The following is a 27,263-nucleotide window of genomic DNA, read 5'->3' on the forward strand; positions in this document are numbered from 1 at the left end:
ACCAACCACGCAACTCATATGTCATTTCCTCAACAACTTCTAAATAAGCAAGCCAATGGAGAAACTAGTTGGGTGAGGGCCATACTCCATGTTCTCATTCTCAGTCCTTGGTTTTCTCGGGTGGCATGGCTTTCTCTGGCCAGGTTCCTCACAACACCAAGAATCCAAAATTCGTCAAGGAAGAGGGCCATACTCCATGTTCTCATTCTCAGCCCTTGGTTTTCTCGGGTGGCATGGCTTTCTCTTGCCAGGTTCCTCACAACACCAAGAATCCAAAATTCGTCAAGGAAGAGGGCCATACTCCATGTTCTCATTCTCAGCCCTTATTTTTCTCAGGTGGCATGGCTTTCTCCTGCCAGGTTCCTCACAACACCAAGAATCCAAAATTCATCAAGGAAGAGGGCCATACTCCATGTTCTCATTCTCAGCCCTTGGTTTTCTCGGGTGGCATGGCTTTCTCTGGCCAGGTTCCTCACAACACCAAGAATCCAAAATTCGTCAAGGAAGAGGGCCATACTCCATGTTCTCATTCTCAGCCCTTGGTTTTCTCGGGTGGCATGGCTTTCTCTTGCCAGGTTCCTCACAACACCAAGAATCCAAAATTCGTCAAGGAAGAGGGCCATACTCCATGTTCTCATTCTCAGCCCTTGGTTTTCTCGGGTGGCATGGCTTTCTCTTGCCAGGTTCCTCACAACACCAAGAATCCAAAATTCGTCAAGGAAGAGGGCCATACTCCATGTTCTCATTCTCAGCCCTTATTTTTCTCAGGTGGCATGGCTTTCTCCTGCCAGGTTCCTCACAACACCAAGAATCCAAAATTCGTCAAGGAAGAGGGCCATACTCCATGTTCTCATTCTCAGCCCTTGGTTTTCTGAGGTGGCGTGACTTTCTCTGGCCAGGTTCCTCACAACACCAACCTCATAGTCCATATGAACAACATACATGAAACAACCATGATCTCAACGCCTTCTACATTCATGGATTCTTTCAGATAAGCGGACGGACAAATCGGCGGTATCGGGCGCGATCCGGTTGCACATCAGCGTGGAGATCAAAGGAGAGGAGAAAGTGGCGCCCTACCACGTCCAGTACACTTGCCTTCATGAGGTGAGCGGGTTACGACGACGTTGGGTGTCGTTGTGGGTTGAGAATGTCGTCCTCTTGGACCGCCTTGATTTGCCTGACTCTTGTCTTCTGGTTTCCTCTCCTAGAACCTCTTCCACTTCGTGACGGACATCCAGAACAACGGCGTGGTCAAGATCCCGGACGCGAAAGGGGACGACGCGTGGAAGGTCTACTTCGATGAAACGGCTCAGGAGATCGTGGATGAATTTGCGATGAGATATGGGGTGGAGTCCATCTACCAGGCAATGACGTGAGTCTTGGAAATAGTTATTTTATATGCAGAGTCTTGGTCACAGTGTTAGCAGAGATTTTATACGCAGAGTCTTGGTCACAGTGTTAGCAGAGATTTTATAGGCAGAGTCTTGGTCACAGTGTAAGCAGAGATTTTATATGCAGAGTCTTGGTCACGGTGTTAGCAGCGATTTTATAGGCAGAGTCTTGGTCACAGTGTTAGCAGAGATTTTATACGCAGAGTCTTGGTCACAGTTAGCAGAGATTTTTTATGCAGAGTTTTGGTCATGGTTAGTAGACATGTCCAAAAAATCGTTTTGAATCATATATCGGAATTATTTCGGATTGTTCTCGCTTTTTGATACGCATTCCGAGACATTGTCTCACAGCGCAACCAGCAATGTAATTCGAACCATTGTTGGCCCATTCTCTAATTGTCTCTTAATGTTTCGTTAATTCCCCCCCCCCCCCCCCAATTTTTTTTAAAATATATTTTTAAAAATATTTAAAAAACAGAGATTTTATACGCAGAGTCTTGGTCGCGGTGTTAGCAGAGATTTTATACGCAGAGTCTTGGTCGCGGTGTTAGCAGAGATTTTATACGCAGAGTCTTGGTCGCGGTGTTAGCAGAGATTTTATAGGCAGAGTCTTGGTCACAGTGTCAGCAGAGATTTTATAGGCAGAGTCTTGGTCGCAGTGTCAGCAGAGATTTTATAGGCAGAGTCTTGGTCACAGTGTCAGCAGAGATTTTATAGGCAGAGTCCATGAAACGAGAGGGAAGTCCCAAACTCGCTCTTTTTCTCCCCATTGCTCTCGTTTTCCAGGCACTTTGCCTGCCTCTCCTCCAAATACATGTGCCCTGGGGTGCCCGCAGTCATGAGCACCCTCTTGGCCAACATCAATGCTTACTATGCCCACACCACTGCCTCCACCAACGTCTCTGCCTCTGACCGTTTTGCCGCCTCCAATTTCGGGGTAAGTCCGATGGTGCGTAGAACACTCATTTCTTACTTCTACTGTCTATGCTTTCTTTGGGCGGGAGGGGGGTGCATGGTGGGAGAGGGGGGGCCGTTCCAAAAAGGTCGCCACAAAAACGCCCAAAAGTTTGCCCATGTCTTTACTACCATTCTTGACTCCTCCTAGGAGGAGGACTTCCACCCTTAATTCCACCCCAAATTTGGAGAATTTATAAGTGATCGAACGGTATATTTATGCACACAGCTTGAAGACTACCAAAGCCATGACTTGGTGTAACTGGGAGGTACATGTATCTTCAGCTAGGTCCCATTTTGGAAAAAGGTAGGGACAACAGATGCAAGAAGAGCCGGGGAAGATATAAATTCAGCGGCGACTTTTTGCTACGGCCCCTTCTAGGAAGAACCCGAAACCTGACCGAAGCTTCCTGACATTAGGGGTTTCCAAACACCGACGAGTCCTCCTGAGAATCACAGAATACCATTCTGAAATAAAATATGATAACCATGGTTTGACCCGTCTCAATGCATAGAATGGCATAAGGCACACATCTAGGGAGCCCCATTAGTTTCTGGAGAAACTTGTAATGTAATATATTAAATGATTTACTGATTGCAGAAATCCAAATAGGAGAACCATACAGTAACAGAGAACCTATCCTGGCCTCAAAAACTACCCTTAACTGTAGAAGAAACAATATATCGCTACAGTGTTGGTATGTGCAGAAGCCATTACTGCTCGTCACTGTGAGAGGTTATATCTATAGCAAATATCAAGGTATCGAAAGTATTTGACCCGTTCAGATCTGCCACGACAAGGGCTTCCACTTTTTGGCAGAAATGAGAATTTTTGATTTAACATAGTTAAATCTCCTCTCGAGGAGATAGAGTGGTATATAAATAAAGTTTTATTACTATTTATTAGACATGTCCAAAAATCGTTTTGAATCGTATATCGGATTTATTTTGGATTGTTCTCGCTTTTTGATACGCATTCCGAGACATTGTCTCACAGCGCAACCAGCAATGTCATTCGAACCATTGTTGGCCCATTCTCTAATTGTCTCTTCATGTTTTGTTAATTCCCCCCCCCCCCCCAAACAATTTGATTTCCAGTGTCCTTCTTGCTTACAAATATAGCAAGGGAATTTCTAGTTTTCAAAGTATCTTTGCACTCCTTGCCAGGGCATTGCTTGGTCCATTTCTAATTGAAGTCATTGGGTTGAGGCTTGTGGGATCACATAGCCAGAGACACCATTGATTTCCAGTGTCCTATAACAATAATAGGATAATATAATAGAATAATAGAATATGATTATATAAAATATATTAATAGGATAATATAAAATGGAATATAATAATAATAACAGAATATGCTAATAATATAATAATAATATGATAATGTAATAGAATAATAATAGAATAATAGTATAGAATATAATGATATAAAATATATTAATAGGATAATATAATAATGGGATATAATAACAGAATAGGATAATAATATAACAATAATAGGATAATATAATAGAATAATAGAATATGATTATATAAAATATATTAATAGGATAATATAAAATGGAGTATAATAATAATAACAGAATATGCTAATAATATAATAATAATATGATAATACAATAGAATAATAATAGAATAATAGTATAGAATATAATGATATAAAATATATTAATAGGAGAATATAAAATGGAATATAATAATAATAACAGAATATGCTAATAATATAATAATAATATGATAATACAATAGAATAATAATAGAATAATAGTATAGAATATAATGATATAAAATATATTAATAGGAGAATATAAAATGGAATATAATAGGATAATAATAACATAATATGAAAATAGAATAATAATAGAATTTGAGGCCAATACTAGATAAGGACAATAGTATGATATCATCTACATATAGGAGTAAGGGAACTTGGATAGAATAGAGTTTGGTGGCAAAGCAATGAATAGTTTAAGGCCGATACTAGATCAGGACAATAGCACAGTATCATCTGCATAGAAGAGCCATGAGGTTTGCAGTAGCTCCTTATTTTGTTCCCACTGAAAATCACTTGCAGAGGAATTGGTAAATCGAGACACAACTAAAATTTCCACTGGGAAGTCTTCCAGAAGGTAACGGGATGGTGTGTGTGAAAGAGATGTTGCAGAGTCCAAAACAAAATATATGAAACGATGCAGAAAGCTCTTCCTGAGGTCATTCCCCTTAGTTCAAACATAATTTTATTTTTGATTCTCCAATGTGTCTCTCCATGAGATATTACCTCCGTATAGGCTTCAGGTGCAATAAATGAAGGGCCTTCTGTCCTGTGGAAGACTTGGAGACCTTTGTTTTGAGATAAGACTATGAGAGACTGGTGGACCTAGAGGTTCCTCAAGAAGTGTCCTCTAGGTCGTCTAGACTTTGTGGTCAGTCCTTCCAGAATTTGATCAAAGGATCATGGTGAAAGGCCTAGAGATTCTTAGAGATATGTTCTCTCTAGAGATCTCAACAACCTTTGATGTGATTCTGTGGTCAACCTCGGACCAAAGTTGTCCATAAAGTCAATGTGGAAGATTTTAAGAGCTCTAGATTCAACCCACAAGGGCCAAACATCATCACCAGTTGTCCTCCTACCTCCAGAGACCCAAAATACTCTGTCTAGACTTCTCCTTTTTGGCCAGCTCATGGACCACACTTCTCCTTCTACTGAATGTGGAAGACCACCCTCAAAGGTTGAATTGCTTCTCCTATGACAAAAAATAATAATAATCAGATAATATGCTAGAATCGTTGATCCTACTTCTTTGTGGCCTTTTTCTGGCCCAAAAACTACTAGAGATGTCCTCTGCTCACCAGAACTAGGTGGACCAAACTTCGGTAGGAAGTGGACTTGTGCATTATATGCCTTTTGTAGTCATATTCGGCCTGAAAACACATGATCCAGAGACTCGTCCACAATGTCAACAATTGTACAAATATCAGGATTATTTCGATGCCGTGGTTGACACCCCATTCCACGTATGGTGAGAAGATCCAGGGAGAAACTTCCCAATGATATATGCTGTCATCGTATTATTTTGTCTATTGACCAGGCTTCATCCCCATGTCAGGGAGATGGATATTATTATTATTATTATTATTATTATTATTATTATTATTATTATTATTATTTATTCCAGGGAGATACATCCCAATGATATACGCTGTACCCATGTCAGGGAGATGGATATCATTATTATTATTATTATTATTATTATTATTATTATTATTATTTATTCCAGGGAGATACATCCCAATGATATACGCTGTCCCCATGTCAGGGAGATGGATATCATTATTATTATTATTATTATTATTATTTATTCCAGGGAGATACATCCCAATGATATACGCTGTCCCCATGTCAGGGAGATGGATATCATTATTATTATTATTATTATTATTATTATTATTATTATTATTATTATTATTTATTCCAGGGAGATACATCCCAATGATATACATTGTCCCCATGTCAGGGAGATGGATATCATTATTATTATTATTATTATTATTATTATTATTATTATTATTATTATTTATTCCAGGGAGATACTTCCCAATGATATATGCTATCGTCGTATTATTTTATCTGTTGACCAGAGGGAGATACATCCCAATGATATATGCTGTCCCCATGTCAGAGAGATGGATATCATTATTATTATTATTATTATTATTATTATTATTATTTATTCCAGGGAGATACTTCCCAATGATATATGCTGTCGCCGTATTATTTTATCTGTTGACCGGACTTTGTTCCCCATGTCAGGGAGATGGATATCATTATTATTATTATTTTAGTATGACACAGCAAACAAGATAGATATGCTGGATTTTATATTATTATTATTATTATTATTATTATTATTATTATTATTATTATTACTATTATTATAGTATGACACAGCAAACAAGATAGATATGCTGGATTTTATTATATTATTATTATTATTATTATTTATTTATTTATTTGCACTGCGGGGAATGACCTTGAATTCTGGCCCGAAACGACTCTGCCTCTCTGTTTTTAACGGGAGTGTTCAAAATTCTTCCTTTGTGTGTGTGTGTGTTTTCTTTTCTCTAAAGTCAACTGCTGGAGGTTTGTTCATACACGACATTTTGCTCCTCAACAACTACGTATATGCCCTAGAACAGTGGATTTTTTCCTACTAAATATTAACGATTTGGCTTAGGAAGAAATAGAGAAAGAACGGGTCGTAAATCTGCAGAGAATCCGGGTTTTTGACTGGCTCTCAATGAGCTCTCCAAGGTGCTGAAACTCCCTGGGACCGGGATTCAGGACCTCGGAGAGCTCTTAAACCTGGACTGGATTTTCTACTGTATTAACTAGACATGTCCAAAAAATAGTTTTGAATCGTATATCAGAATTTATTTCGGATTGTTCTGGCTTTTTGATACGCATTAGACATGTCCAAAAAATCGTTTTGAATCGTATATCGGAATTGATTTCGGATTGTTCTCGCTTTTTGATATGCCTTCCGAGACATTGTCTCACAGCGCAACCAGCAATGGAATTTGAATGTTTCGTTAATTCCCCCCCCCCCCCCCCAAAATTTTAAATATATTTTTTAAAATATTTTTTAAAAAAATTTTGTTTCTGCAACCTACCTTGAATGGGAGCTTAGGGCAGCCTAACATGGGTGCCGCTCCCCGGCCAATCAGAAGCTTCCACGATGGACGCAAAGGTGGGGGCTAACGTCCTCTGCGTCCACATGGAAGATGGCCATACAAGCTCGGTGTGTTGCGATTGCCATTTTAGAAACATTTAGAATCATTACAAATTTTCGGAAATATCCAAAATTTTTGGGTGAAAAAATCGGAAATACTTTCTATATCGAAGCGCCAGCACCCCCTACTTTAGAAACGAGAATTGAAACATTTTTTTCATTGATCGGACATGCCTAGTATTAACAATCCTCCGGCGACACTTGTGTCTCTAGCCAGACGTGTTTTCTCCAGTCAGGGGTCGCGTATAGGTCTCGGTAGCGAGTCCCGATGTCTGTGTTTCCGTGTCCGAGCCGCAGCCGGACGTAGAATGTGAATTGAAAGGAAAAAAAATCGTGTTTCTTTGATGCCGCGAATGTCAGGCTGTGTACACAACTTGTTTCTTTCTTTCTTCTTTTCTCCTCTCAGAGAGCCTAAAAATTGGGCGTTTTCCCTCCCCCCCAAAAAAGCAGACTGTGTGGCTTTAACCCTCTGTGTGCCATGGCCGGGGCTAAGGCGTGCTACGGAGGCTGTGTTGTGGCGGATGTGCATCTGTGCTCGTTTTTTTGCAAGGATTGCTTCTCGTTGTCTCTCGTGCATTAGGGCTCTCGCGGGAGAGGCAGGGGGAGGGGGCAGGGCGGGAAAAAGGGTCCCAGGGGGCGGGAAAATGGGGCTCGGGGGGGGGGGGGTTGGGGGAACGGGGCGGACTCACGGCCCCACCACCGGGGCAGGAAAGTGGGACACCAGTGGGACGAGGGAGGGAGGGAGGACTGGGTGCAGAAAACGAGACGAGGAGACACAACATAACATAACACTTGCCCCAGAAATACACACACTGGACTCTCAGTTAACCGGCGTGGAGATGTCAGGGGATCGTCAACTCTTGCCACCACTATAGGAATACGTAGCCACTAGCTACTTAGTCTTCTTCTTGTTTATTCTTGATGTGTGTATGCAGGGACTATATATATATATATATATATATATATATATATATATATATATACAGTATATATCACACACACACCAATTTAACAGTTTCAGCCACAAAAACAAAGTTTCTGAAGTAGAACAATGACTTTCACAGTAAAGACAACCCAATTTAACAGGAAATAAGACTTTCAAACCAGGAACAGATTTCTGCAATTATTAAAAAATGGTTTATTATAAAAGCTATGAAAGTTCGCCAAAAATCAGAGGATAAGGGAATATATATATATATATACAGTATATATCACACACACACCAATTTAACAGTTTCAGCCACAAAAACAAAGTTTCTGAAGTAGAACAATGACTTTCACAGTAAAGACAACCCAATTTAACAGGAAATAAGACTTTCAAACCAGGAACAGATTTCTGCAATTATTAAAAAATGGTTTATTATAAAAGCTATGAAAGTTCGCCAAAAATCAGAGGATAAGGGAATATATATATATATATATATATACAGTATATATCACACACACACCAATTTAACAGTTTCAGCCACAAAAACAAAGTTTCTGAAGTAGAACAATGACTTTCACAGTAAAGACAACCCAATTTAACAGGAAATAAGACTTTCAAACCAGGAACAGATTTCTGCAATTATTAAAAAATGGTTTATTATAAAAGCTATGAAAGTTCGCCAAAAATCAGAGGATAAGGGAAACGTTCCAAATTTTGGTGAGCTATCAGTGTTAAATGTGTTCTACCACTGTACCAAGTTTGAAGAAGATCACTCAAAAAATGAGGGCGGGAGAGTCCTGTAAAATCTCCCCTCGTGCTGTTTTTTTTTTGGCCACTGCGCATGCGCGTCCGCCATTAACGAATTAATTTCGAAAATAACGAATTTTCGTTAATTTCGAATTTTTTGGGGGGGCAAAATTCGGAAATGCCTTTAGAAACGAAATGCTGCCCCCCTCTAGTTTTGAAACGAGTTTAGAATCAAATTTTTCGTGGATCGAGCAAGCCTAGTGTGTATATATGACAGAGACAGATGTTTGAAGGAATAATAACACGTTTATTCAGGCACAAGCTTAATAGTTACAATTCTCACTTAGAGGCACTTTGATTGACAGTTGCAAAGCTAGAATGAGGTGATTCAAACTTCCTAAAATGTCACTTCTTTCTCCACTGCTTTTAACCTGCAGTCACCCTGTGAATTTCAATCACAGACTATCGGTTCCTTATCTGGAAACAGACTACCTAAAATAAGTCACCAAACTTATTTTAAAACTAACTCAAATAAGCAATTGAGCCTCCCTGATTCCCTCAACTGAGAATCAGACTTCCCGGTACCTTATCAGGACACAGACTACATAAAATAAGTCACCAAACTTACTTTAAAACTGACTCAAAATCAACCTTCCCTGTGGTTCGCTGACCACAAACTGAGTTTCCCTCCAAATTCTGCTCTCCCTTCAGCTAAACGCAGTTGGCTCCGCCTACTTTTTCATGATAACCACTCATGAGTGCAGAGAAACTGAAACTGACTCTTTTAAAACACACTTAAACATGGCATCTGTAAACTAAAAAAAACCCATACTTCATTACAACCAGCATCTATGGGGATTGGTCGGTGCCAGATGTAAGACTCTGGAAGTTTTTGGAATTGAAATAAAGCTCACAACAACAATTCGCTGAAGGCAACGGAAGAGAAATGAGAGTAAACTGATTAATTCCGTCTTTCCGCAGTCACTGAATAACAGTTCTAACTAATTCCCTGCTCAAAACACCCTGTAATATAACAACCCAACTCCCATCCGGTTCTAAAGAAGTTCTTGAAATAAAGCTCAGAACAACAATTTGCTGAAGGAAACTGAAAAGAAACCAGAGTAAACAAATTGATTCCATCTTTCCACAATCACTGAATAATAGTTCTAAAGATTCCCTGCTCAAAACACCCTGTAATATAACAGCTCAACTCCCATCCGGTTCTAAAGAAGTTCTTGAAATCAAGCTCACAACAACGATACACTAGAAGCAAATTATTTATTCCGTCTTTCCACAGTCACTGAATAACAGTTCTAAAGATTCCCTGCTCAAAACACTGTGTAATATAACAGCCCAATTCCCATCCGGTTCTAAAGAAGTTCTTGAAATCAAGCTCACAACAACGATACACTGGAAGTAAATTACTTATTCCGTCTTTCCACAGTCACTGAATGACAGTTCTAACGAATTTCTCGCTCAAAATACCCTGTAATATAACACACTAACTAACATCCGGTTCTAAAGAAGTTCTTGAAATCAAGCTCACAACAACGATACACTGGAAGTAAATTACTTATTCCGTCTTTCCACAGACACTGAACGACAGTTCTAACGAATTTCTCGCTCAAAATACCCTGTAATATAACAGCCCAACTCCTGTCTGGTTCTAAAACAATACACTGGAAGCAAATTATTTATTCCGTCCTTCCACAGTCACTGAATGACAGTTCTAACGAATTCCTCGCTCAAAACACCCTGTAATGTAACAGCCCAACTCCCATCTAGTCGCCAAACTCTATGCCCACAGTCTGTCAACTGCAATTCCTAATTCCCTTTCCCCCACCTCCCTTCTTTATGGCAGAAAACCTTAGCAGCCAGTCCCAGGCCGCTACAACGATCCTGACATCACTCCCCTCCAACAAGATTGAAATATATAAAAAATCAGTATATTTTCCGGTCACTTGAGTTAATAATAATAATACACTTTATTTATATTCTGCCCTTCTCCCCGATATATATATCAAGCAGAGAGAGGCAAACATTCAATGCCTTAGTTATAAACACATACAATGAGACACACAACACAGACAAGGCAAAGGCTCCTCCTTTCATTTTTTTGCCTTTCCCGCCAAAGCGGTACCTATTTATCTACTTATTTGAAGTTTTCGAACTTCTGTTGGCAAGAGCTAGGGCTGACAGACAGGAGCTCACCCCACCTTGTGGATTCGAACTGCCGACCTTCAGGTCAGCAGTTCGGCAGCACAGGCATGGGCAAACCTTGACCTTCCAGGTGTTTTGGACTTCAGCTCCCACAATTCCTAACAGCTGGTATATTATAATCAAAAAATCTTTTTTTATTTAAAGTATTTATTTATTTATTTATTTACAACATTTATACCCCGCCCTTCTCACCCGAGGGGACTCAGGGCGGCTTACGAAAATTGGCAAAATTTAATGCCCAAAATGCAATCATAAAAACAAAATAATATAAACAGATCCATTAAAAACATTGATAAAACTCATTCTAAAAACCTTAAAACGTATATATAATTAATTCAAGTATTATTTGGGGTTTTTTTGCTGGTTGCCTGAGCGTTCCGGTTAACTGAGAGCCTACTGCCTCGACTCAAGTTCTAGGAGACATTTGCCGAAAAATATTTCCAACCGAGATGTGTATCGTCTCATCGCCTCCTTCACCTTGGCGAGTGGGAACGGGACATTTTCCTCTGGAGCCACCGTGTATATTTTCCACGGCGTGGCCTAGTTGTTTTGCATTATTACACACACACACAATTGTGTTTTACAAACCAAACCAGACGAGATAGGAAGCAACACAGTATGGTTCCAGATTTCAACTCACTTTCGAGGAGCTCTCGAGGGTCCTGAAGCTGTATTTCAGGACCTCGGAGAACTCCTTGGAAGTCGAGTATATATATCACGGAGAGCAGAAACAGTAAGCGGTTCAAGGGGTGGGTTGACCAGCCCCATAAGGGCTTTTTAGGGGGACGATATGGGGGTCTTTGAACGGAGGAATGCCTACGGGCAACTTCTCCGACAATGGGTCGTTTTTGCTGTTTGCATGCTATGTCGCACCAGCGCAAAGTCCGTGTCCTTTCTGCTTTGCTCAGGAGTCTCGGGGAAAGCGGGACGGGGGGGTGGTGGTGTGGGGCGGATGGGCGGGAATCCTCCACCAATGACAAGCCAATCTGTGGGGTTCGGATAGATCCCTTACCTCCTTGGGTGTCACCCGTGGTCACCTCTCTTGGAGCCAGTCGTCTAGGAAAGTACGGTCACAGATAAGACACTCATTCTGGGTCGCCCCCTATTAAGAGGGTTTCGCCGCCTGGGTCCAGTATCAACCGAAGCTTCCCTTTGTTCCTGAGGTCGGGAGGTGCAGCAGACCCAGAACGACCCTCGCCAATCCAACCATCCTTAGGATAAGGAATCCACCTTGGTGTCCGATACTCAGGTTCCCCGCCCCTAAGTCTTCTCCCCAAGCCAGGTTGAGTTCTTAATGGAGTTGGTGTCACGACAAGATCTAGGGCAGGGTGCATGCACATCGAGGGGGGTGGTCCGCGACCTGCTGTCTTTAATTTCATTTACCTGCTTCTGGGGCCGGTTTCTTTCCACAGAAAGAACGGTTTGTCAAACTGCTGGACCAGCTCCACAATTCCCTTCGGATCGACCTCTCGATGTACCGGGTAAGGACCGTCTCAATGTTGGGGTGGTCAAGGTCAGGGATTCGTCACCCTTGTTGGTGGTCAACCATCTTCTGAAATACCATATACAAGGCCTAGTATTTTTTGGTGGTCAACCATCTTTGTCCTTTTCTCCCTCCACAGAATAACTTCCCTGCCAGTAGTCCTGAAAGACTACAGGACCTCAAATCGACCGTAGACCTCCTGACCAGCATCACCTTCTTCCGGATGAAGGTACTTACCAGAAGTTACAGTTTGACCAACAGTGAGGAATTCTGGGAGCAGAGGTCCATAACAAATAGTTGTACACACCCCATTTGTATCATCCTGTGTGCAGGTCCAGGAACTCCAGAGTCCACCACGAGCCAGCCAGGTGGTCAAAGACTGTGTGAAGGCCTGCCTCAACTCAACGTATGAGTACATCTTCAACAATTGCCACGAACTCTACAGTCGCGAGTACCAGACTGACCCGGTGAGTAGGAGGTTCTCCAAATTGGTGGACTTAGAGTTTGGGAAAGAGAGAGCTTGGGAAGAGGTTTCCAGGTTGGTGGACTAAAGGAGAGCTTGGGAGAAGGTCTCCAAGTTGGTGGACCAAGAGAGAGCCTGAGAGGATGTCTCCAAGTTGATGAGCCAAGAAAGAACTTGGTAGGTCTCAAAGTTGGTGGACCAAGAGAGAACTTGGTAGGTCTCAAAGTTGGTGGACCAAGAGAGAACTTGGTAGGTCTCAAAGTTGGTGGACCAAGAGAAAACTTGGTAGGTCTCAAAGTTGGTGGACCAAGAGAGAACTTGGTAGGTCTCAAAGTTGGTGGACCAAGAGAAAACTTGGTAGGTCTCAAAGTTGGTGGACCAAGAGAAAACTTGGTAGGTCTCAAAGTTGGTGGACCAAGAGAAAACTTGGTAGGTCTCAAAGTTGGTGGACCAAGAGAAAACTTGGTAGGTCTCAAAGTTGGTGGACCAAGAGAGAACTTGGTAGGTCTCAAAGTTGGTGGACCAAGAGAGAACTTGGTAGGTCTCAAAGTTGGTGGACCAAGAGAGAACTTGGTAGGTCTCAAAGTTGGTGGACCAAGAGAAAACTTGGTAGGTCTCAAAGTTGGTGGACCAAGAGACAACTTGGGAGAAGGTCTCAAAGTTGGTGGACCAAGAGACAACTTGGGAGAAGGTCTCAAAGTTGGTGGACCAAGAGAAAACTTGGGAGAAGGTCTCAAAGTTGGTGGACCAAGAGACAACTTGGGAGAAGGTCTCAAAGTTGGTGGACCAAGAGACAACTTGGGAGAAGGTCTCAAAGTTGGTGGACCAAGAGACAACTTGGGAGAAGGTCTCAAAGTTGGTGGGCCAAGAGAGAACTTGGTAGGTCTCAAAGTTGATGGACCAAGAGAGAACTTGGTAGGTCTCAAAGTTGGTGGACCAAGAGAAAACTTGGCAGGTCTCAAAGTTGGTGTGCCAAGAGAGAACTTGGTAGGTCTCAAAGTTGGTGGACCAAGAGACAACTTGGGAGAAGGTCTCAAAGTTGGTGGGCCAAGAGAGAACTTGGTAGGTCTCAAAGTTGGTGGACCAAGAGACAACTTGGGAGAAGGTCTCAAAGTTGGTGGACCAAGAGAAAACTTGGTAGGTCTCAAAGTTGGTGGACCAAGAGACAACTTGGGAGAAGGTCTCAAAGTTGGTGGACCAAGAGACAACTTGGGAGAAGGTCTCAAAGTTGGTGGACCAAGAGAAAACTTGGGAGAAGGTCTCAAAGTTGGTGGGCCAAGAGAGAACTTGGTAGGTCTCAAAGTTGATGGACCAAGAGAGAACTTGGCAGGTCTCAAAGTTGGTGTGCCAAGAGAGAACTTGGTAGGTCTCAAAGTTGGTGGACCAAGAGAAAACTTGGCAGGTCTCAAAGTTGGTGTGCCAAGAGAGAACTTGGTAGGTCTCAAAGTTGGTGGACCAAGAGACAACTTGGGAGAAGGTCTCAAAGTTGGTGGGCCAAGAGAGAACTTGGTAGGTCTCAAAGTTGGTGGACCAAGAGAAAACTTGGCAGGTCTCCAAGTTGGTGAGCCAAGAGAGAACTTGGGAGAAGGTCTCCAAGTTGGTGAACCAGTGGAGAGTTTGTGAGGAGGTCTCTAGGTTGGACCAAGAGAGAGCTTGGGAGGAGACATCCTTACCAAATCACATGGTAGTCACATTGATGGTCTTCAGTCACCTTGAGGGTCTTCTTTCATCTGAGATGACTTTTCTCGTTGCCTTTCCTCCTCGTCTCTTCCTAGACCAAGAAAGGCGAGTTGCCACCCGAGGAGCAAGGCCCCAGCATCAAGAATCTGGACTTTTGGTCCAAACTCATCACCTTGATCGTCTCCATCATCGAAGAAGATAAGAACTCATACACCCCTTGCCTCAACCAGTATGTACACGAATCCGTGTTTGACCCTCCCACCTCTGATAAATAGTGGTTTTGGGGTCAGGTGGACATGTTGTCCCTTTTCCATGGAAGGCCAAACTCATCTCCAACTTCTTCTCAGGTTCCCTCAAGAGCTCAACGTCGGGAAAATCAGCGCCGAAGTGATGTGGAACCTTTTTGCTCAGGATATGAAGTATGCCATGGAAGGTGAGTCTTCAAAGTTTTCATGGAACTGTTGATATCAAAGTCAACGGTAGAGCTGAGGTGGACCTCTATGGTTTCCAGTTGTGGTCCACCAACCTGGACTTGTACCTACTTAGACCATTTTCCACACTTGGAAACCCATATCAAAGTCAATGGTAGAGCTGAGGTGGACCTCTATGGTTTCCAGTCGTGTTCCACCATCCTGGGCTTGTACCTACTTAGACCATTTTCCACACTTGGAAACCCATATCAAAGTCAACGGTAGAGCTGAGGTGGACCTCTATGGTTTCCAGTCGTGGTCCACCATCCTGGACTTGTACCTACTTAGACCATTTTCCACACTTGGAAACCCATATCAAAGTCAATGGTAGAGCTGAGGTGGACCTCTATGGTTTCCAGTCGTGGTCCACCATCCTGGGCTTGTACCTACTTAGACCATTTTCCACACTAGAAATAATCTTATGGATCTCATGGATGGTGGGGTCATTTCTGGGCCCAAAGCAACCACGTTGGAACCAAGTAGAGGTCCACCATCATCTCCATAGACATTAGGCATGTCTGATCGATGAAAAAAAGTTTCAATTCTCGTTTCTAAAGTCGGGGGCGCTGGCGCTTCCATATAGAAAGTATTTCCGATTTTTTCACCCCAAAATTTCGGATATTTCCGAAAATTCGTAATGGTTCTAAATGTTTCTAAAATGGGGGACGTGCATGCGCAATCGCTACACACCGGGCTTGTATGGCAATCTTCCATGTGGACACAGAGGACGTTAGCCCCCACCTTTGCGTCCATCGTGGAAGCTTCTGATTGGCCGGGGAGCGGCAGCCATGTTAGGCTGCGCTAAGCTCCCATTCAAGGTAGGTTGCAGAAACAAAACAAAAATTAAAATATTTTTAAAAATATATTTTCTTAAAAAAAATTGGGGGGGGGGAATTAACGAAACATTAAGAGACAATTAGAGAATGGGCCAACAATGGTTCGAATTATATTGCTGGTGGCGCTGTGAGACAATGTCTCGGAATGCGTATCAAAAAGCGAGAACAATCCGAAATAATTCCGATATACGATTCAAAACGATTTTTTGGACATGTCTACTACGTAGACCGTTTTCCAGACTAGAAATAATCTTATGGATCTCATGGCTGATGGGATCATTTCTGGGCCCAAAACAACCATGTTGGAACCAAAGTAGAGGTCCACCACCATCTCCATAGACATAACTCCGTTGCTTCTTCTTCTCCTCAGAGCACGACAAACACCGCCTTTGCAAAAGTGCCGACTATATGAACCTCCACTTCAAAGTGAAGTGGCTTTACAACGAATACGTCACGGACCTCCCGTCCTTCAAAAGCCGTGTTCCGGAGTATCCTGCGTAAGTCACGGGTCGAAGAAATATTCCACATATATGTGTGGAATGAATCTGAAACTAAACTTCATTTTCCCTCTCGTGCTTCAGGTGGTTCGAACCTTTTGTGATACAGTGGCTGGATGAGAACGAGGAAGTTTCGCGGGATTTCTTGCACGGGGCGTTGGAGCGGGACAAGAAGGACGGGGTAAGGTCTCGATTTGGATATTTTTTTTCCCAGGATACTCCTGAAAATAAAGTAGTAATATGTGGGCTACTCTCGGTTGACCATCAATGGTTCGTCCTGGAAAGACGTGACTTATGGGGTTCCACCAAGTTCTGTCCTGGACCCAACACCATTCAATATCTTTCCTTGAAATATTTTTCCACTTGAGGATCTTATTTAGTTCCTTCATAGCTGCTCTTCCAAATCCTAGTCATCTTCTGGTCTAGGAAAGACTCTCATAGTTCCAAGATGTTCAACCTGGTCTAGGATAGACCCTAATAGAGGTCTCCAAGGCGTTGAACCTGGTCTAGGAAAGACTCTGATAATCTACAAGGTGTTGAATCTGGTCTAGAAAAGACTCTGATAGTTCCAAGATGTTGAACCTGGTCTAAGATTGACCCTAATAGAGGTCTCCAAGGCTCTGAACCTGGTCTAGGAAAGACTCTGATCGTTCCAAGATGTTAAACCTGGTCTAAGATTGACCCTAATAGAGGTCTCCAAGGCTCTGAACCTGGTCTAGGAAAGACTCTGATCGTTCCAAGATGTTGAACCTGGTCTAAGATTGACCCTAATAGAGGTCTCCATGGCTCTGAACATGGTCTAGGAAAGACTCCGATAGTCTCCAAGATGTTGAACCTGGTCTAAGGTAGACCTTGATAGAGGTCTCCAAGGCGTTGAAGCTGTTCTAGAAAAGACTCTGATAGAGGCTCCCAAGACGTTGAACTTCGTCTAGGAAATACTCTGGTATCTCCAAGATGTTGAACCTGGTCTAAGATCGACTCTAATAGAGGTCTCCAAGGCTCTGAACCTGGTCTAGGTTCAACACCTTGGATAGTCTCCAAGGTGTTGAACCTGGTCTAGGATAGACCCTGATAAAGGCCTCCAAGATGTTGAACCTGGTCTAAGGTAGACCTTGATAGAGGTCTCCAAGGCTTTGAAGCTGGTCTAGAAAAGACTCTGATAGTCTCCAATGTGTTGAACCTGATCTAGGATAGACCTTGATAGTCTCCAAGGGGTTGAATCTGGTCTAAGATAGACCTTGATAGAGGTTTCCAAGGCATTGAACCTGGTCGAGAAAAGACTCTAATAGTCTCCAAGGTGTTGAATCTGGTCTAGAAAAGACTCTGATAGTCTCCAAGATATTAAATATGGTCTAGGAAAGGCTCTGATAGTCTCCAAGATATTAAATATGGTCTAGGAAAGACCCTGATAGTCTCCAAGATATTAAATATGGTCTAGGAAAGGCTCTGATAGTCTCCAAGATATAGTCTCCATGTTGTTGAACCTGGCCTAGAAAAGACTCTGATAGTCTCCAAGATATTATATATGGTCTAGGAAAGGCTCTGATAGTCTCCAAGATATTAAATATGGTCTAGGAAAGACCCTGATAGTCTCCAAGGGGTTGAACCTGGTCTAGGAAAGGCTCTGATAGTCTCCAAGATATTAAATATGGTCTAGGAAAGACTCTGATAGTCTCCAAGATATTAAATATGGTCTAGAAAAGACTCTGATAGTCTCCAAGACGTTGAGCGAGGTCTAGGAAATATTCTGCTAGTTCCAAGATGTTGAACCTGGTCTAAGATCGAACCTAATAGAGGTCTCCAAGGCTCTGAACCTGGTCTAGGAAAGACTGGTAGTCTCCAAGGTGTTGAACCTGGTCTGGGATAGACCCTGATAGTCTCCAAGACATTGAACCTGGTCTAAGCTAGACCTTGATAGAGGTCTCCAAGGCATTGAAGCTGGTCTAGGATAGACCCTGATAGTCTCCAAGATATTAAATATGGTCTAGAAAAGACTCTGATAGTCTCCAAGGCGTTGAACGTGGTCTAGAAAAGACTCTGATAGTCTCCACAATATTGAACCTGGTCTAGGAAAGGCTCTGATAGTCTCCAAGTTGTTGGACCTGGTCTAGGATAGACCTGATAGAGACCTCCAAGACGTTGAACTTGGTCTAGGAAAGACTTTGATGGATGTCTCCAAGGTATTGAACCTGGCCTAGGAAAGGCACCTGATAAAGCTCTCCAAGGTGTTGAGCCTGGTCTGGAGATCCCAAGATGGACCCACGTCTCACCACAAGGAACACATCTCCATCCTCTTTGTCTCCCCGTAGTTCCAACAAACCTCTGAGCACGCCCTCTTCTCCTGCTCCGTGGTCGACGTCTTCTCCCAACTCAACCAGAGCTTCGAAATCATCAAGAAGCTGGAGTGCCCCGACCCCCAAATTGTGGGTCACTACATGCGCCGGTTCGCCAAGGTAAGGAGAGTTCAGATCTCACCGTCGTTGTCCACAACCACATCCACTCTCCTTCGAAGGCATCTTCTTGGTCCAGTCTAGGACCACGGTCCCCTCTTACCTCCTCTTTGATTGCTTTTCAGACCATCAGCAATGTCCTCCTCCAATACGCCGAGATCATCTCCAAGGATTTTGCTTCCTACTGCTCCAAGGAGAAGGAGAAAGTGGTGATGTATCCCATCCTCCTCTCCCTACCCTTGCATGATCCATGAGATCGTTGTCCACTAGATTGTCCACTAGACTTGAGATCACAAGTGGGAACCTGTTGAACTCGAGGTCCTTAAATTATTATTATACGAGTCCAAACGTTTCTATTTTTGTCTTATTTCACATACCGCCACAGAGGAGAGAGACCACGCCGCCACAACCGGTCGCCAGTACAGTCAAGGTGGGTCCATTTGAGGTTTGGTAGAACTTCTCGTTGTTGGGTGCCTTCAAGGTCTAAGTGTATATATATATGTATATATATATATATATATATATATATATATATATATATATGGCATGTCCGATCAATGAAAAAAATGTTTCAATTCTCGTTTCTAAAGTAGGGGGCGCTGGCGCTTCGATATAGAAAGTATTTCCGATTTTTTCACCCCAAAATTTTGGATATTTCCGAAAATTTGTAATGATTCTAAATGTTTCTAAAATGGCGGACGCTCCTGCGCAATCGCTACACACCGGGCTTGTATGGCAATCTTCCATGTGGACGCAGAGGACGCTAGCCCCCACCTTTGCGTCCATCATGGAAGCTTCTGATTGGCCGGGGAGCGGCAGCCATGTTAGGCTGCGCTAAGCTCCCATTCAAGGTAGGTTGCAGAAAAAAAATATTATTTTTTTTAAAAAATATATATTTTAAAAAATGGGGGGGGGGATTAATGAAAGATTAAGAGACAATTAGAGAATGGGCCAACAATGGTTCGAATTACATTGCTGGTTGCGCTGTGAGACAATGTCTCGGAATGCGTATCAAAAAGCGAGAACAATCCGAAATAATTCCGATATACGATTCAAAACGATTTTTTGGACATGACTTATATATATATATATATTGCCTCTTGGTTCCTCTTCTAGCCCTGCATCCTGATGAATAATATACAACAACTCCGTGTCCAGCTGGAGAAGATGTTCGAGGCCATGGGCGGAAAAGAGGTTAGTCCTTCCCATTGAAGCCGAACAGCTATTTTCAAGTTGTCTTCAAGGGTCGCCCCACATACTGGACAATGCAGTAGTCAACTCCAATGTAGCTAGTAGGACCGTGCTATTGGTGGAAAAAATGTTTCAAAACTCATTGCAAAATTGAGGCATGCCAGTGTTTCTAAAGCATTGTTAGTGAAAATATCATTACTACAACGAGAGTAACGAAATTTCGTTACTTTTTCGTTCTAGTAATTTCGCCATGGAGAAACTTCAGGGGCTCGTTCCTCCCTCATTTTTATAGCTATTGGGGTGAAACTTGCTACAGTGGTAGAACACACTTTCCCCTGTGAGCCCACCAAATTTCAGAACGTTTCACTTATCCGCAGATATTTGGGGAATTTTCAAAGCTTTTATAAACAACGTTGTTCATTAATTGCATGCGTGGGAAACTTCAGGGGCTCCTCCCTCCCTCATTTTTACAGCTATTGGGGTGAAACTTGCTACAGAGGTAGAACACATTTACCTCTGTGAGTCCACCAAATTTCAGAACTTTACACTTAATCTCGGATTTTTGGGGAATTTTCAAAGCTTTTATAAACAACGTTGTTCATTATCGTAATTGTACATGTGGGGAAACTTCAGGGGCTCCTCCCTCCCTCATTTTTACATCTATCAGGGTGAAACTTGCTACAATAATAGAACACATTTACCTCTGTGAGTCCACCAAATTTCAGAATGTTACACTTAATCTGGGATTTTTGGGGAATTTTCAAAGCTTTTATAAACAACGTTCATTATCGTAATTTTATGCGTGGGGAAACTTCAGGGGCTCCTCCCTCCCTCATTTTTACATCTATCAGGGTGAAACTTGCTACAGTCGTAGAACACACTTGCCACTGTGAGCCCACCAAATTTCAGAATGTTTCACATATCCATGGATTTTTGGGGAATTTTCAAAGCTTTTATAAACAACGTTGTTCATTATCGTAATTGCAGTCGTGGGAAAACTTCAGGGGCTTGTTCCTCCCTCATTTTTACAGCTATCAGGGTGAAACTTGCTACAGAGGTAGAACACATTTACCTCTGTGAGTCTACCAAATTTCAGAAAGTTTCACTTATCCATGGATTTTTGGGGAATTTTCAAAGCTTTTATAAACAACGTTGTTCATTACCGTAATTTTATGCATGGGGAAACTTCAGGGGCTCCTCCCTCCCTCATTTTTACATCTATCAGGGTGAAACTTGCTACAGTGGTAGAACACACTTGCCACTGTGAGTCCACCAAATTTCAGAATGTTTCATGTATCCATGGATTTTTGGGGAATTTTCAAAGCTTTTATAAACAACGTTGATTCTCTGATTACTCGAACGGAGTAGAACTGCGGAACGAAAACATTGCACAGCCCTAGTAGCTAGATAAGAAGGACGAGAGAATCCATCTTTCTCTCTCCTGTGTGACTCAGTCTGAGTATCTGCTCGTGTTGTATGTGACTCTGTGATTACTCAGATTGTTTGCAAGCACAAGGGAGTAGATCTACGTAACGAAAACATTGCACAGCCCTAGTAGCTAGATAAGGACGATGAGAGAATCCATCTTTGTCTCTCCTGTGTGACTCAGTCCGAGTATCTGCCCGTGTTGTATGTGACTCTCTGATTACTTGAACAGAGTAGAACTGCAGAACGAAAAAATTACAAAGCCATAGTAGCTACACAAAGACAATGAGAGAATCCATCTTTCTCTCTCCTGTGTGACTCAGTCCGAGTATTTCCTTTGTTGTATGTGATTCTCTGATTACTCGGATTATTTGCAAGTATGAGGAGTAGATCTACTTAACGAAAAAATTACACAGCCCTAGTAGCTACATAAGGACGATGAAAGAATCCATCTTCCTCTCTCCTGTGTGACTCAGTCTGAGTATCTGCCTGTGTTGTATGTGACTCTCTGATTACTCGAATGGAGTAGAACTGCGGAACGAAAAATTGCACAGCCCTAGTAGCTACATAAGGAGAATGAGAGAATCCATCTTTCTCTCTCCTGTGTGACTCAGTGCGAGTATCTGCCCGTGTTGTATGTGATTCTCAGATTATTCGGAATATTTGCAAGTACGAGGAGTAGATCTACGTAACGAAAAAATTACACAGCCCTAGTAGCTAGATAACCATCTCCAATTGGGTTGGGACATTCCCAACTGGGATTTAAATGGTAGGGGGAAACTACAACACCCATCACCCCCAAATATTTGAATTGTGTAACCTTCCGTTTTCGTAGCTGGACACCGAAGCAAGCGACATCCTCAAGGAGCTCCAGGTGAAGCTCAACAACGTCTTGGATGAACTCAGCCGGGTCTTCGCAACCAGGTACGAGGGGTTCCGCAACTCCCAGGAGTCCAAAAACGGTAGCGTAGATACTAGGCATGTCCGATCAATGAAAAAAATGTTTCAATTCTCGTTTCTAAAGTAGGGGGCGCTGGCACTTCGATATAGAAAGTATTTCCGATTTTTTCACCCAAAAATTTCGGATATTTCCGAAAATTCGTAATGATTCTAAATGTTAGGCTGCGCTAAGCTCTCATTCAAGGTAGGTTGCAGAAACAAAAATTTTTTTTTAAATATTTTTAAAAATATATTTTTAAAAATTTGGGGGGGGGGAATTAATGAAACATTAAGAGACAATTAGAGAATGGGCCAACTATGGTTCGAATTACATTGCTGGTTGCGCTGTGTGACAATGTCTCGGAATGCGTATCAAAAAGCGAGAACAATCCGAAATAATTCCGATATACGATTCAAAACGATTTTTTGGACATGTCTAATGCGTATCAAAAAGCGAGAACAATCCGAAATAATTCCGATATATGATTCAAAACGATTTTTTGGACATGTCTAGTAGATACAGTCGTGAGATTTCTCCTCGTCTTCCCTTCCAGTTTCCAGCCGCACATCGAGGAGTGCGTGAAGCAGATGGGCGACATCTTGAGCCAAGTCAAAGGCACCGGGAATGTGCCGGCCAGCTCGTGCAGCAGCGTGGCCCAGGACGCCGACAACGTCCTCCAGCCCATCATGGACCTTCTGGACAGCAAGTGAGACGGGAGACATCCCCGAAACATCCCCATACAGCCCAGAAAACTCACAGCAACCCGAAACCTAGTATTATTATTGTAATTTATATTATAAATTATATTATTTATTATATTATATGTACACCCCACTTGCCTCATTCTCAACAGAACTTCTGAAGATGCCAGCCACAGATGAAGGTGAAACGTTAGGATTTAATGCTGCTGGAACACATTGGCTATACAGCCCGGAAAACCCACAGCAAACCTATTATTATTATTATTATTATTATTATTATTATGCAGAAGACTCTCACGTGAGTTATAGATATGTACACCCCACTTGCCTCACTCTCAACAGAACTTCCGAAGATGCCATCCACAGATGCAGGCGAAACGTTAGGAACACATTGACCATGCAGCCCGGAAAACTCACAGCAACCTGAAACCTATTATTATTATGCAGTAGATAAGGGTCTAGTGTCCCGCTCCTTAACGTTCTCGTCTCGCTTTTGCCTCTTCCACCAGCCTGACCCTTTTTGCGAAAATCTGCGAGAAAACGGTCCTGAAGCGGGTGCTGAAGGAGCTCTGGAAGCTGGTGATGAACACCATGGAGAAGACCATCGTCCTGCCGCCGTTGACCGACCAGACGGTGAGTCCTCGGCTTCGACGACCGAGTCTCTGGCCCTCGGTGTTTGTTTCAGCGTTTGAGTGGAAACACCTTCCTAGCTCCAGTCGAGGAACACGCAAACACCCGTGTTGGGCAGACGTGTCCGCTTCTTGCCGTTCTATCACGGGGCAAAATAATCCCAGGGTGGCTGAGAGAGTGTCCCCTTTCCGACCGCTCACAAATACTAGAGAACACAACTGAAGGATGTCAGGGAATTGGCGACCAAGAACGCCAACTTTGCTGATTTATGTCTGCTGAAACCAGCGGCACTGAAGCTTTATTTCTTTATTTCCATCATTTCTATGCCGCCCTTCTCACCCGAAGGGACTCAGGGCGGCTCACAATCTGGCAAAATTCAATGCCATATATAGTACAAAAAATAAAACATAGACAATTAAAAAAAATCAATTTAGCATTGGTTTATGTCTGCTGAAACCAGCGGCACTGAAGCTTTATTTATTCATTTATTTCCATCATTTCTATGCCGCCCTTCTCACCCGAAGGGACTCAGGGCGGCTCACAATCTGGCAAAATTCAATGCCATATATAGTACAAAAAATAAAACATAGACAATTAAAAAAAATCAATTTAGCATTGGTTTATGTCTGCTGAAACCAGCGGCACTGAAGCTTTATTTATTCATTTATTTCCATCATTTCTATGCCGCCCTTCTCACCCGAAGGGACTCAGGGCGGCTCACAATCTGGCAAAATTCAATGCCATATATAGTACAAAAAATAAAACATAGACAATTAAAAAAAATCAATTTAGCATTGGTTTATGTCTGCTGAAACCAGCGGCACTGAAGCTTTAATTTACAATATTTACAGTGCTAAATTCCAAAGCTGTCTGGACACATGTTACATCCACACGCACAAACATGGAGCTGGTGAGATGAAGCCGCCGGAGAAGTGTGACTGCCGAAACATGTTCAGCATGTGTCCAGACAGCTCTGGAATTTAGCACTGTAAATATTGTAAAATAAAGCTTCAATGCCGCTGGTTTCAGCAGACATAAACCAGTGAAGTTGCCGTTCTTGGTCGGTGCCACTTTCGCCGCTTGCAGAGTGGTCTGACTGAGGTGAGCTCGTCAATCATCAATTCCCTGACAATCGACAGCAAAGGTCTTGTTTTGGTTCCAGTGTGCGATAAGATCCGAAACGAGGTCCATTGATACCCAAAATATTATAAATCCCGAATCCTTTCTTGATCCGACTCGTAATGAAAACCGCAAGTTCGGAAACATATCCGTGCGACAAAAATCCACTTTGCGATGGGACCTCGAGAGTCATAGTTTGACGAGGCCCTCCTTCCTGACGTTTCGCCTGCATATGTGGCAGGCATCCTCAGAAGTTTGTTCACAGGTCTGTTGGAAACGAGGCAAGTGGAGTGTATATATATTTGTGTGTGTGTGCATTGAGTAGCCTTGTAGCTGTAAGGCCAATCGGTGTTGTTGTCTGGAGGCACCCTTTGTTGGTCCCAAGCTTGCCGATTGCAACATACACTCTCCCCGATTGACTTTGCAGCTTTGTGGCTACTCAGTGCTATTCAAGCTTGCTCATTGTAACAAACAAAGAGTTATTTCCCCCACCCTGGACATTATTTCACATATATATATATATATATATATATATATATATATATATATATACACCCCACTTGCCTCATTTCCAACGGGCCTTTGAACAAACTTCTCAGGTGCATGCCACAGGTGCAGGTGAAACGCTAGGAAAGAATGCAACTGAACGTGGCCATACAGCCCAGAAAACTCACACCAACATACAATACACACACACACACACACACTCCACTTGCCTCATTTCCAACAGACCTCTGAACAAACTTCTCAGGATGCCTGCCACAGGTGCAGGTGAAACGCTAGGAATGAATGCAACTGGAATGTGGCCATACAGCCCAGAAAACTCACACCAACATATTATATATATATACACACTCCACTTGCCTCATTTCCAACAGACCTGTGAACAAACTTCTCAGGATGCCTGCCACAGGTGCAGGTGAAACACTAGGAATGAATGCAACTGGAACGTGGCCATAGAGCCCAGAAAACTCACACCAACATACACTCCACTTGCCTCATTTCCAACAGACCTCTGAACGAACTTCTCAGGATGCCTGCCACAGGTGCAGGTGAAACACTAGGAATGAGTGCAACTGGAACATGGCCATAGAGCCCAGAAAACTCACACCAACATACACTCCACTTGCCTCATTTCCAACAGACCTGTGAACAAACTTCTCAGGATGCCTGCCACAGGTGCAGGTGAAACACTAGGAATGAATGCAACTGGAACATGGCCATAGAGCCCAGAAAACTCACACCAACATACACTCCACTTGCCTCATTTCCAACAGACCTCTGAACGAACTTCTCAGGATGCCTGCCACAGGTGTAGGTGAAACACTAGGAATGAGTGCAACTGGAACATGGCCATAGAGCCCAGAAAACTCACACCAACATACACTCCACTTGCCTCATTTCCAACAGACCTCTGAACGAACTTCTCAGGATGCCTGCCACAGGTGCAGGTGAAACACTAGGAATGAGTGCAACTGGAACATAGCCATACAGCCCGAAAAACTCACATCCATGAACTGTTATCCTGGGATAACAGATGTATCCTGGGAGGGTTGGTGGCTCCAAACCGGCCACCATCAAGGCGTTGTGGGCGAACGTGGGGAGTTGTGGGGTTCGTAGTGCGGGGTTAGGAGAGGTGGATTGGTGGGGACGAGACGGGGGTGGGTGCACTCAAGTGACGGTTGTTCTTTCCGCTTGCTCCGCTCCTTCCACCGGGCAGATGATTGTAAGTATGGCAGGTCAACCCTGTCTGTCTGTCTGTGGTCGTCCTCTCTCTCCTCGTGGCTGCCCCCCAACGAAGTCACTTGAGCTGGTTTCTCTGTCGTCCTGTGGCTGGCCGTCCCGTGTGTCCCCGCCTCCCCTCCCGTCCCGTCTGCTCCCACCCGAGTGTCTTGGCCTCTTCTCGTTCTCGGGCTCCCTTGCGCTGCCCGGTTTCCCGGGATTGTTGCCGGGCGGGGAGTGGCGGGTGGGGCCGGGGTCGCCGGGAAGGAGGCTCCGTCCGTCAATCAAGCATACGTGGTGGACGTGGACCATCAAGGCTGGACCATCCAGGTCGGAATGTGAGTCTTCATGGGGTCCTCCAAGGGGATGAAGCCTTCAGATGGATGGATGGATAGCTAATAAAAATGGATGGAAGGATGATGATAGATATTAGGCATGTCCAACCGATGAAAAAAATGTTTCAATTCTCGTTTCTAAAGGAGGGGGTGCTGGCGCTTCGATATAGAAAGTATTTCCGATTTTTTTTACCCAAAATTTTTCGATATTTCCGAAAATTTGTAATGATTCTAAATGTTTCTAAAATGGCAGACGCGCATGCGCAATCGCCCAAAAAAAGGAACCCG

The 27,263-nt window shown here is 43.1% G+C and overlaps 1 protein-coding gene across 7 annotated transcripts in view; it reads left to right on the forward strand.

The window, feature by feature from the left end:
* The window catches only part of unc13a (unc-13 homolog A), an 89,213-nt gene that overhangs the window by 37,111 nt on the left and 24,839 nt on the right, over window positions 1-27,263 (forward strand). For 4 of the 7 annotated variants that reach the window (XM_062960103.1, XM_062960110.1, XM_062960107.1 and 1 more), the window contains 17 exons: window positions 992-1,107; window positions 1,212-1,375; window positions 2,181-2,331; window positions 12,446-12,514; window positions 12,656-12,745; window positions 12,849-12,983; window positions 14,755-14,888; window positions 15,007-15,092; window positions 16,336-16,462; window positions 16,547-16,643; window positions 18,772-18,915; window positions 19,038-19,121; window positions 19,298-19,342; window positions 20,029-20,106; window positions 22,364-22,452; window positions 23,022-23,174; window positions 23,679-23,802. In XM_062960103.1, coding sequence (XP_062816173.1) covers window positions 992-1,107; window positions 1,212-1,375; window positions 2,181-2,331; window positions 12,446-12,514; window positions 12,656-12,745; window positions 12,849-12,983; window positions 14,755-14,888; window positions 15,007-15,092; window positions 16,336-16,462; window positions 16,547-16,643; window positions 18,772-18,915; window positions 19,038-19,121; window positions 19,298-19,342; window positions 20,029-20,106; window positions 22,364-22,452; window positions 23,022-23,174; window positions 23,679-23,802 — 1,886 coding nt within the window. Of the gene's footprint in view, window positions 1-991; window positions 1,108-1,211; window positions 1,376-2,180; window positions 2,344-12,445; window positions 12,515-12,655; window positions 12,746-12,848; window positions 12,984-14,754; window positions 14,889-15,006; window positions 15,093-16,335; window positions 16,463-16,546; window positions 16,644-18,771; window positions 18,916-19,037; window positions 19,122-19,297; window positions 19,343-20,028; window positions 20,107-22,363; window positions 22,453-23,021; window positions 23,175-23,678; window positions 23,803-26,638 lie in introns of all 7 variants that reach the window. The other 3 variants (XM_062960104.1, XM_062960105.1, XM_062960106.1) reach the window with 2 other exon arrangements.

This window comes from Anolis carolinensis, unplaced genomic scaffold (assembly GCF_035594765.1).
Source record: "Anolis carolinensis isolate JA03-04 unplaced genomic scaffold, rAnoCar3.1.pri scaffold_7, whole genome shotgun sequence".
NCBI lineage: Eukaryota > Metazoa > Chordata > Lepidosauria > Squamata > Dactyloidae > Anolis > Anolis carolinensis.